General features: G+C 33.2%; 1 protein-coding gene across 1 annotated transcript in view; it reads right to left on the bottom strand.

Moving 5' to 3' along the window:
* Positions 1–1,484: 1,484 nt before the first annotated feature.
* LOC126886655 (uncharacterized) overlaps positions 1,485–12,663 on the bottom strand; it is a 32,399-nt gene continuing 21,220 nt past the window's right edge. Inside the window, exon 2 of the mRNA XM_050653651.1 lies at positions 1,485–3,298. Within this exon, the coding sequence (XP_050509608.1) occupies positions 2,243–3,298 (1,056 nt within the window). The 3' untranslated portion in view covers positions 1,485–2,242. The remainder of the gene's footprint in view (positions 3,299–12,663) is intronic.

Raw genomic sequence — 12,663 nt, 5'->3', positions numbered from 1 at the left:
ACCTTCCTTCGCGACTAACAATGCTGATCCTGATGTCTTAAGTGGGAACCCAGTCTCTGATACTCCTATAAACAAATATTTTTCATTACCATACTTCAGTGATATCACTCCGGGGTTAACAAGGATTCTGAAAAGTGTTGAAAATAGCTTTGGTAATAACAATAACAATATTAAACTTAATGTGGCTTGTAGATCAGCCCTAACAATTAATAATCTTTATTCTAAGATCAAAGATAAGACACCTAGAGATATGCTTAGTAACATTGTCTACAACATTCCATGCCTCTCTTGCAACAATTCTTACATCGGCCAAACCTCTCAATTATTGAAATCACGTATCACACTACACAAAAGTGATTCTCGACTTCACCCAGACCGTTGTGCTTTAGCCAAACATGTACATTCCACTGGTCATCTCATGGACTATAATAACACTACAATTCTCCACCGTGAGAACAATAAATCTAAAAGAGAGTTCATTGAAATGTCATATATTTTCCTTAACGATTTTTCCATCAATGTTAAGAGTGACATTAAGAATCTAAGCAATATATACCACTTCTTACTTAAATCCGATACCAAGAAAAATGTAACATCACAGAGAACCAACTTGACTGATTTATCCATTAATAACTAACCTACTTAAATAATAAATTTCATTAATTTTTAAAAAAAGATAACATTCCCTTGCTTTTCTTATATACATCTCAATAAGATATTAGAATAACATCACATGAACAATATAATATATAAAACAATTTTTTAATAAGAAAAATCTAAATAATAATATTACCCTAAACTGGTAATTAATTTCATCTTGTTACACCAATGAACCTTAACGACATTATAAAGAATCATAAGAACTACTTTGACATGTCAGCGCATGCGTTCTGGCAAAACAGAACCTCACATGTGAACTTTTTAACAATCAAAAATTTAGTTATTGCCGACAACTCAAAGAATTAATTCCTTCAAAATGTAGTTGCATTGGGTTTTTTCGGTTACCCTTGGGTACACTTTTGCGTCTCAAGTTCACAGCTACCATACATTTTTAACAGTAACTTTTTTCTAACAGTAACAAAAAAAAAACCACTATGTTGTTACTAGCTAAGTTTTTTATAACATCCTAACTCTACAATTCTAAGTTACGGTAAGATCTCCAGTGTTTTTTAATAGGTAATATATGGTAGCTAATTATAATTTCTTCTCTTTCAGCCCTGAAGAAGCCAAATTAATTCTCTTTGGCGAAAACGTTCGGCGAAACAATTGATACTCATTAGAGTCTTTCTTGCAGGTTTCCCCAATATTTAAGAGTTTACTATTTAACTTATCTGCAAAGATTAAATTTCTTTTTTTTTATATATATATATATATATATATATATATATATATATATATATATATTGTTTTTAATGCTCTGTGTCCGCTTCTTCTCGATCGAGGATGACAAATAAATGTTGAAGTCGTCGTAAAAAAAAGTCGAGTAAAAATAATGGTTTTATTGACAGCTAATTATAATTACACTCTGTCGACGTAACTTTAAATAATGACTTACGCACTAGAGTTGTTATTGAGGTAACTATTCTAAATAGACTGCGACTTAAAATAGTCCGAACTGCTAATTTATAATCTCACTAAATTTAAGTTTATTTACTTTTGCATAGTAACAAAAACCTTTGTACTTTGAAAGCTTACAAGTACAATTTGGCAATTTATTCAGTTTACAGGAAGTTGAATAAACTCTAACTAAGCTATTAATCGATATGTTTCACAATTATACATGGTAAAAGTATAAAAATTTAGGAAGTTAAGATTAGTGCGAGATTACAAATGAATGGACTAATTTGTGATATAGCAGCTGGTTTCTTTTCCAAACAATTTAAGCATTTTCCATGTTGTTTGCTTTTACTTAATTCTTGGGAAAAAAGTAATCTATATGTTTGAATACCCTTAGATGCATTTTGTTAATTATATCATTATTTTTAGTAAGAAAACTTCAGTTAGAAACATCTACAACTCAAGAAAAAATATTACTACAATATTGTTTTTAATTTATTACATAGTGTAATACTTGAACATTACAAAAATATTTCACAATAATACAAAATAGGATATATAATTTTAAAAAGTCCACATATAAAATTAGGTGTGAACATATTGAAAACATTTGATTACTTTAAATTGAAATAACTGGTTTGGGCTTTTCTAACTCTCTCCCAACAGTCTGAATTTTCCAACTTTCTCAGCAGCCACCACCACCGCCACCACCACCACCGCCATAACCACCGCCACCACCACCGCCACCGCCACCGCCAACACCACCGCCACCGCCACCGCCACCACCATATGGGCCTCCATCTCTACCGGCTAGTCCCCATCCGCCGGCTCCACATCCACCGCCTCCGCCTCCACTACCGCCTCCACTGCCGCCTCCGCCGCCAATTCCGCCTCCCCCTCCACTGCTGCCTCCGCCGCCAATGCCTCCTCCGCCGCCACTGCCGCCACTGCTGCCTCCGCCGCCTTTGCCGCCTCTGCCGCCTTCGCCGTTTCTTCCGCCTACGTCTCCTCTGCCATAACCGTCTCCGCCATTACCGCCCCTTCCATAACCGTCTTCGCCATTACCGCCTCTGCTATAACCGCCTTCGCCATTACCGCCTACGCCGCCTCTGCCATAACCATCTCTGCCATTACCGCCTACGCCGCCCCTGCCATAACCGTCTCCTCCATTACCGCCCCTGCCATAACCGTCTTCGCCATTACCGCCTCCGCCGCCTCTGCTGTAACCGTCTCCGCCATTACCTCCTACGCCGCCTCTACCATAACCGTCTCTGCCATTACCGCCTACGCCGCCTATGCCATGACCGTCTCTGCCGCCTCTGTTATAACCGTCTCCACTATTACCGCCCCTGCCATAACCGTCTCCGCCATTACCGCCCCTGCCATAACCGTCTTCGCCATTACCGCCTCCGCCGCCTCTGCTATAACCGTCTCCGCCATTACCGCCTACGCCGCCTCTGCCATAACTGTCTCTGTCATTACCGCCTCTGCCATAACCGGCTCTGCCATAACCGGCTCTGCCATTACCGCCTCCGCCGCCTATGCGATAACTGTCTCTGCCATTACCGCCTCCGCCGCCTATGCCATAACCGCCTGTACCATTACCACCTCCGTCTCCTCCTATATAACCTATTGGTTTAATCACGATTTTTTTTGGTTCTCCTTCCCGTCCCAAAGAATGATCCGGCTCAGGTGCTGCGGATATAGTTTGGATTATCAAAAGAACGACGCAGAAGAATGCCTAGAACAAAAAATAAATTTTCCTACTTTATGGAGACATTACTATAATTTAGGTATAACATATATTTCATTGCTATAATATAGACAAGAAGAAGGAAAGAAGCCAAAATCAAGATATTCTTTTTTTCATGATCATCTTTCACTGCGTCACAGTTTTTCGATTTCTTTCTAACGCATTAAATTGTATATGACAGAAAAAAGGCACGTCGGTGATTACTTTGGTAATTATTCTAGTTCGCTGATTATTCTAGTTGTCGATAGATGGCGCCCAAATAAAATTAATATTTTTTTTAATTAGATATTACAATTAATTATTTATATGGGAAATAAGCCACAATTAAAATGAAAAAAATAATTTTATTAACGTTTCGACGCCCAAATCGGGTGCCGTTGTCAAAATACAAAATATTACTAAAATAAACTAAAGTGTTGTTGCTAAGCAAAAAAATTCTTCTAATAATTTATTTAATCTCACTCATTTATATTAGCAATTCAGACATATATTATACATTTTAAAGTAGAAGACTTTAAAATGATATTGCCAATATTTATGAGTTGCGTTCCTGGGACGACTTACTGAAAGATAGTTCATTCGATTACATGAAATTAACCCCAACTCAAGAATATCCGTCATAAAAAATTATAGCATGTGATATGTCTTTAAAAAGACAACCAAATGCAACGACAGTAAAATTCTCGCGTTAGAGACCTCATAGTAAATCACAAGGGAAAACCAGGAAAAACCCTGTGATACTATCCCGACATCGTAAGTATTTGGTCTTACATTAATTTACTCTCAAAAAATAATACCAAATTCTGACTTGTAACATGTTTAAATTATAAATATTATTAATAATACTAGATATATAAGTAAAACTAAAATATGTACTAGCTCGATATTATTGACTTACTAATCTTGGTATTTTCTTTCTATTGACTTCCTCTTTCAGTATGGGTAACCACATCCTACTGCATTCTACCGAGGAATTTGCGACACAATTGGTTTCATTTAGCATAATTAGAGCCGCTTCTTTGATTTTTCTCTTTTTACTATCTGATTCTTTCAGGACTATACTTGAATCTCTCCACTGAATTCTATGTTCATTATCCCATGCGTGTTGACATATTTGAGATCTCTCAAATTCTCTATTTTTAATATAAGATTGATGTTCACTTATTCTAACGTCTAATGGTCTTGATGTCTCACCTAAATAAAATTGTTCGCATTCACAAGGTATTTTATAAATGCAATTTTTTGTTCTTTCTTGATCATTGTTAGGTTTAGTTTTAGATAGAATAGATCTCAATGTGTTTGTTGTTTTGAATGTTGTTGAAATGTTGAATTTATTTCCTATTGTTTTAAGTTTCTCGGATAGTCCTTTTATATATGGTATTGATATTTTCCTCGTATTATTTCTGGTGAATGTTGTAGGATCCCGTTCTAAGTTGTTCTGTTCCATTCGATCCAATCTTGACAATTCCTTATTTATAAACGATAAAGGATAATCATTTTTTAATAAAACAGATGTTAACAATTGTTTTTCTGCTAAAAAGGAATTTTCGTTAGAACAAGTAATTTTGGCTCTATCATATAAGGATTTAATAATTCCCTTTTGAACGTTGATGTTGTGATTTGACTTGTAATTGAGATATCTGTTGGTGTGTGTTGGTTTTCTATACACTTGAGTCTCATATCCAATATCCTTCTTTGATGATTGGATATGAGACATATTGGATCGAATGGAACAGAACAACTTAGAACGGGATCCTACAACATTCACCAGAAATAATACGAGGAAAATATCAATACCATATATAAAAGGACTATCCGAGAAACTTAAAACAATAGGAAATAAATTCAACATTTCAACAACATTCAAAACAACAAACACATTGAGATCTATTCTATCTAAAACTAAACCTAACAATGATCAAGAAAGAACAAAAAATTGCATTTATAAAATACCTTGTGAATGCGAACAATTTTATTTAGGTGAGACATCAAGACCATTATACGTTAGAATAAGTGAACATCAATCTTATATTAAAAATAGAGAATTTGAGAGATCTCAAATATGTCAACACGCATGGGATAATGAACATAGAATTCAGTGGAGAGATTCAAGTATAGTCCTGAAAGAATCAGATAGTAAAAAGAGAAAAATCAAAGAAGCGGCTCTAATTATGCTAAATGAAACCAATTGTGTCGCAAATTCCTCGGTAGAATACAGTAGGATGTGGTTACCCATACTGAAAGAGGAAGTCAATAGAAAGAAAATACCAAGATTAGTAAGTCAATAATATCGAGCTAGTACATATTTTAGTTTTACTTATATATCTAGTATTATTAATAATATTTATAATTTAAACATGTTACAAGTCAGAATTTGGTATTATTTTTTGAGAGTAAATTAATGTAAGACCAAATACTTACGATGTCGGGATAGTATCACAGGGTTTTTCCTGGTTTTCCCTTGTGATTTACTATGAGGTCTCTAACGCGAGAATTTTACTGTCGTTGCATTTGGTTGTCTTTTTAAAGACATATCACATGCTATAATTTTTTATGACGGATATTCTTGAGTTGGGGTTAATTTCATGTAATCGAATGAACTATCTTTCAGTAAGTCGTCCCAGGAACGCAACTCATAAATATTGGCAATATCATTTTAAAGTCTTCTACTTTAAAATGTATAATATATGTCTGAATTGCTAATATAAATGAGTGAGATTAAATAAATTATTAGAAGAATTTTTTTGCTTAGCAACAACACTTTAGTTTATTTTAGTAATATTTTGTATTTTGACAACGGCACCCGATTTGGGCGTCGAAACGTTAATAAAATTATTTTTTTCATTTTAATTGTGGCTTATTTCCCATATAAATAATTAATCATAAAAATGCCACAAGGAAATAGCTTCAGAACAACATTAGATATTACAAATATAACCTGTATAATTTATAAGACTATACAAATCAAAGAAAATACCATTTTATAAATGCAAGAAACACATTTGATTTGTTTTTATTCCCAATTGAAAATAAAATGTGACAACTGTCAGATTTAACTAAAATGTTATGTTAGAATAAATGTCATAAATGTGTATTATCACGGACTTACCCTTTTTCCTATCATTTGTTACGCACTGAAAAATGCTCATGAAAAGGACAATACAACTCTGCATAGGGAACATTCATAAACTACGTCGATGAAAAGAGGCTATTTGCTTATTACGACGGTATACGACAGGGGGAGGGGGCCATGAGTGCACATCCGACGTCGTTTGATGTTCACGAATATAAAAAATTACCCTATTTTAGAATTAAAAAGAATTACGTAGTAGGTATATTACTTTTATCGCATACTTTTCATTTCGTTTTTATCACTCGCTAGCAGTTTTGTACAGAATAACAAACAAGAAAACATTGTGGTGGGTCGCGACAACCGGTGGGTCGCGACCCACTAGTGAGTCGCAGGCGGATTTCAGGTGGGTCGCGGAGTGGCTCTTATAGTAGCTGAATAACGTACATAATATATTATATCATCATGGGTGAGGGATGGGTCGCGAATATGAAAAAACATCGGAACGTGGTCGCTAGACATAAAAGGTTGGGAACCACTGTTCTATGTATTTAAACAAACGCTTCTATACAGAACAACGTCTGGAAGCAATAAATATTAAACTATTCATTTAGTTACTGAATACTCTGTGTGAAACAATTCTACAAGAATGAATAGAAATAAAATATTCTATTTTATTTAGATACTACATTGTATTTATACTTAATAAAAAACATGGTATTGAAATCAAAACAAAATAAGTATCAAGATTTATATGATGCAGTTAAGAAACTATATCGGAACTCCGATAAAAGTATTGTCTTTTGTCCCAATAAAGCTAATTAGTTGTACAGCGAATTGAGTGAAAAAAGTACGCGGATATTAATGAGCTACATAGTAAGTCTTTAAAAAATCCAGAAATATCATGGAATTTAAAGAAAAAATCACTAAAAAGGGGGATCAACTGTAAACGGCGCTTTACAGCGGAAGGGGGGGGAGGGTATTAAAAAGTCCGAAATTTTTACGACGTAGTTTATGGATGTTCCCACTTCAGGTACCAAAGAAAGAGATAATACTCGGAAGCAAAGCAATAAATCCTAAAATTTTATAGGAAAAATATTAATTTTCAGTATCAAACTTTTTTAGTTGTTTTAGTAGCAAGAGAGCTGTTGGACATTTTTGAGTAGGTATTTTAGGCAATCTGAAAATTTTTCAGGTAACTCCTCCATGATAGCCTAATACAAAAATGCCGGTCTGGCTGAAGGGTAGCGGTTATTTTCCATAAAAATCCCCCCAAAGTTAAAAAACGGTAAAAATTGTTATTACGAAAAATATCATTGACGTGACATTAAAGTAAATTTAAACATTCAAATATAAAAAATGAACAGGTCAACCGAGTTGCGGGAGCTTTTAATTTTGCAAGATGCTTGCATGGGCGCCCAAGGATTATTTTCAGGGAGACATTTGAATTTCAGAAGATTGCATCTGAATCTGTACATACTATTAATCAGTATAAAAAAATATGAAAAAAAAATTTAAGAAACGCTTTTCTTTAGTTACGAGTAGTGTTGCCCAAAATCGGTCTTGGTCTTGCAGTCTTGGTCTTGTTCTTGCGTTTTAGCAAGACCAAGACCAAGACCGCCTTATTTTAGCAAGACCAAGACCAAGACTGACCGTGCAAGACTTGAGCAAGAACAAGACCAAGCCTGCGAGACTCTTGCGTCTTGCAGTTTGAGTGTCGTTTTATGGAATAATACAGGGTGTAACAAAATACAGGTCATAAATTTAATCACATATTTTGGGATCAAAAATAGTTCGATTGAACCTAACTTACCTTAGTACAAATGTGCACATAAAAAAAGTTACAGCCCTTTGAAGTTACAAAATGAAAATCGATTTTTTCCAATATATCGAAAACTATTGGAGATTTTTTATTGAAAATGAACATGTGGCATTCTTAAGGCAGTAGTATCTTAAGAAAAAATTATAGTGAAATTTAGACACCCGATAAAAATTTTATGGGGGTTTGGTTCTTTTAAACGTGGTGTACGTTTCAATTTGATTATAATTGTAGAACCATTAGGTAAACGCAATGCTTTAAAAACTTCTTTGCCTCTTGGTACTTTTTCGAAAAGTCAGTATTTGTCGAAATATTTTGCATATTATTTGTCAAATCCACCACACATTTGTATATGGCCACATATATGTTATGTTCATCTGTGATATGGCTAAGTACGATTATGGAGACTTGATAATAATAGGAAAATTTATTTATGATTTACATATTTAGGTATATTTTAAACCATATTAAAAAAGAAGTCACATCTCGATAAAATGTGCCTTATCGAAAAAATACACAGAAGCAAAAAAGTTTTAAAAACACTGTGTTTAACTAATGGTATCGCAGTAATAGTTTAATTGGAACGTACACAACCATTTGGGAGGTTTAAAGGAACAAAACCCCCATAAAATCCCTACGTAAACATATTAGAAAAGAAGCCGCAACTCGATAAAAACTGCCTTGTCGAAAAAATACTAAGAACCAAAAAAGTTTTAAAAATAATGAATTTAACTAATAGTATCACAATAATAATTTAATTGGAACGTACACAAAAGTTTGGGTGGGTTTAAGGGAATAAAACCCCCATAACATTTTTATGGGGTGCACAAATTTCACTATAATTTTTCCTTAAGATATTCCTGCCATAAAAATGCCACATGTCCATTTTCAATAAAAAATCTCTAATAGTTTTCGATATATTGGAAAAAATCGATTTTCATTTTATAACTTCAAAGGGCTGTAACTTTTTTATATGCATATTTGTACTAAGTTAAGTTAGGTTCATTAGAACTATTTTTGGTCCTAGAATAGGTGATTTAATTTATGACCTGTATTTTTGTTACACCCTGTATATTAGTTCGGGTATATGCTTAGAGACTATGAGATACAAAAAAATATGTAACAAAAATTTGGAAAAATGGATTTATCCGCATTATGAACAATACGATGAACATACATACCGAATTAAAAATATGAACACTTATTTATTGGATACGTACTCAGAGGTCATAATAAATTATTTATTATACAATGTAAAAATAAAATATTTCATTCTTTCCTAATATCAGACGACGCCTTCGCTCCGAAATTAATTACAATTGAGCAATTGTCTAGATTTTGAGAATAGCAACCTTTCATAAAATAATCTTCTTGTGTTGTGTGTATAACAATATCGCATTGAAACTTTTAAAGAAGTATGTCGCCTATAAGGTGATAAAACTATAATACGAATACCATATTCACTGTTACGGACAACCACTCAATTGTTTTTCCTTATCCATATCGTAAAGACTAAACGTCCTACATTTTGCAGGGTGTGCAATTAGATATTAGATCAATCGGCCAAACAAAATTTTTTGCTGAAAAAGCACTAGATAAGATAATGCCTGGCTACCATGTATAGCCCATTCGCGCACGGTAAAATGTTAAAAAACCTTCAAATTTCAAAAAAAGAGATATTTATTATTATATAAAAAGAGATATTGGCCGATGTGTGATTTGGCCATTGTTTTTTTATTGTTAATGAAGAACTTATGAGAGGATGGGTGATCGGGCTGCATTAAAAACTAAAAAACAATGTTTTTTAAAATGAAATAAACAAATTACTTATCAACAACTGATAAATAAAGTTTAAACTTCAGTTTAGGCACTTCGAGATTTCGAAAATAATATTTTTTTCCACCTACCTCTATCGAAAGTATACTTTTCCGGACCTGATTGTAGGGAGCAAAGTTGTACTTTTCCTCCCTAGGGAGGAAAAGTAAAAGTAACGTCATATGTCATTCATGAAATATAACTTATTGACGCCCTGTATAATATCTATTTTCTATTACGTAAGTGTCTACACATTTTAACATTTATTTATAAAACACTCTGTATTTTGCAGAATGGTAAAAAACAGTAAATTGTTATTTTGATTTAACAATGTTTACATTAATAATTTGACTTATATTTGACAGTTGACAGTTATATTGTACCTACTTGTTCGATTTAGTTCTAATAAATTTTATTGGTTGGTTACATAAAATAAATTAAGTAAAAATGAAAAAATGACTTGTTATTTGAGGAAGGTGGAAAAACCATATGTATAACATGGGAGTAAAGTGCCTTTTCCTCCCTTGGATGCTTACTGCCCTCCGCTACGCGTCGGGCAGTAAACTTCATTCTCGGGAGGAAAAGTAGCACTTTCCTCCCTTGTTATACAAATAGCTATTACTTGTGTTTTTGAGCCTTGAACATCGTCATTTTTCGATTTTTTTTTTCAGTTTTAAATTGTTTATAACTCGGAAACGAATAACTTTAGACAAAAACTACAAAAGACCTTTTTTGTTCCATATTATTCAAAGAACCTAAAATAAGTCTGCCAGGGCTGAAACAATTGATTTTTATAATTTGTTTAATTTTTTTTTAATAAATATAGAAATAACTCAGAAATTACGGCATTTCGGTATAGGAAATATTACATGAAAATTAATTAGTAGTTATTATGGTTCAAAATGCAAAAATATACTGGGTGTTCTATTCGAAATACTAAAGTTCATTATATTTTCAAAAAAACGCAAGATCTGGTAACAATCTGTAATTACCACTATAATATCGGCCGCATTAGAAGACCTTTACTGACCAAATTCTATAAAAATCGTTCAAGTCGTTTCCGAGATAGTTGAGGCGTTCCATACATAAAACTCACTCTGTATAAATGTTATATAATTAAACTGCGTGTATTACTTTGTATTAATTCTTCTTAAAAAAAAGTCAATCTTAAAAATTTCAACTAATAGCAAACAAAAATTTTCAACTAATAATAGTGTCAAAGCTATTGCGTACTGAGCTGTAATTTAATTTGTATTTTTTTTTTATTTTTTATTTGAATAAATGGCAAATTAAATTGTAGAACTCTTTTATTCCATTTCATTTCATATTATACCTATAATATTATACCTATAATGTTCTTTAAAATACAGTCTAGATAAGTTTATGTCATTTGTTTGATTTTTTGTGTTTTCACCATGTTTTAGCACATGTCAGGTTATTAAATGCAAACGTTTATTAAGAAACAGACTGACTCCCGTGGGACATGGTAGATAGCCCAGTTAGAGTATAGGCAGGGATAGTTTAGATCGTGGGTTCAAACCCACCTAATGTGAGTTGTTTATTAATAAATAGCAATAGGCTAGTGGGTAACTGCGAGACTTGCAAGACTCTTGCTGCAAGACCAAGACCAAGACCAAGACTGGGAGTGCAATACCAAGACCAAGACCAAGACCAGGTGTACTGGTGCAAGACCAAGACCAAGACTGTCCAAGTCTCATCTTGGTCTTGCATTTGGGCAACACTAGTTACGAGTGACTAAAATTAAAGATATAAAAGAATCAACTAAAAAGCAAAAAATAAAAAAAAATTGAAAAAATCTAAAGGCGCATTTAAATTAAAGCGAACACGAACGAACGAACGAATTCGTTCGTTAACTTTATTGTATTTGTACAGCGAATCGAGCACGACCGAACGAATTCGTTCGCATTCGCACATGTTCCAACCGATGTCGGTAAGTGAGCGAATCATCAAAGGAAATCGTTGTTCAATGTGGACAGTGGATAGACGGTAGCGAACGAATTCGTTTAGAAGTACTGATTTAATTTATTTACAAACATTAGTTTCAGAGGGTTGTTTATTGTGTAGTTGTGAAAACATAATTTTGCAATATGGAATATGCCTATGAAACCCAAAATCGAAGCTATATAAAATAATAAACAGAAAAACTGATGCTTGTTTTAACATTTCTATGGGAATGGGTTGTGATGTCTCTGAACTAAAAAAATGAATTAGCTTCTGGCATCATTTAGGCGAGAAAGACAAAAAGAGGGTTCGAAGTGGTTTGCTTTTAAAATCCAAATGTTTTTATTGGATAAATTTCAACCCAGAAACACTAATGAGGTAACCAAATCAAATTAATTGCTAAAATTAATTAAAAACAAATTTATTTTGATACACCAATTTTACAATTTATTATTTGAAAATAATATAGTCATAACATCAAGAGCAAGTAACTTTTTCGAGGAAGAATTTTAAGAAAGCTGGTTCTTTATTATGTTATTTTCTAAGCTTTCTCAAACAGCGTATAATACCGGCTACCTGCTATTTTTGTAAGCTATTATTGTATTAAAATTTACCCAGCAAGAAACACGAAAATAAACTTAAACACAATGTGTGACTTGCACTGGCCCATCTTAAAAACATCTGCGG

This window comes from Diabrotica virgifera, chromosome 6 (genome assembly GCF_917563875.1).
Source record: "Diabrotica virgifera virgifera chromosome 6, PGI_DIABVI_V3a".
NCBI classification, from domain to species: Eukaryota; Metazoa; Arthropoda; class Insecta; order Coleoptera; family Chrysomelidae; genus Diabrotica; species Diabrotica virgifera.
Note: the sequence above shows the minus strand (reverse complement) of the source record. Positions and strands in the feature narration are given on the sequence as shown.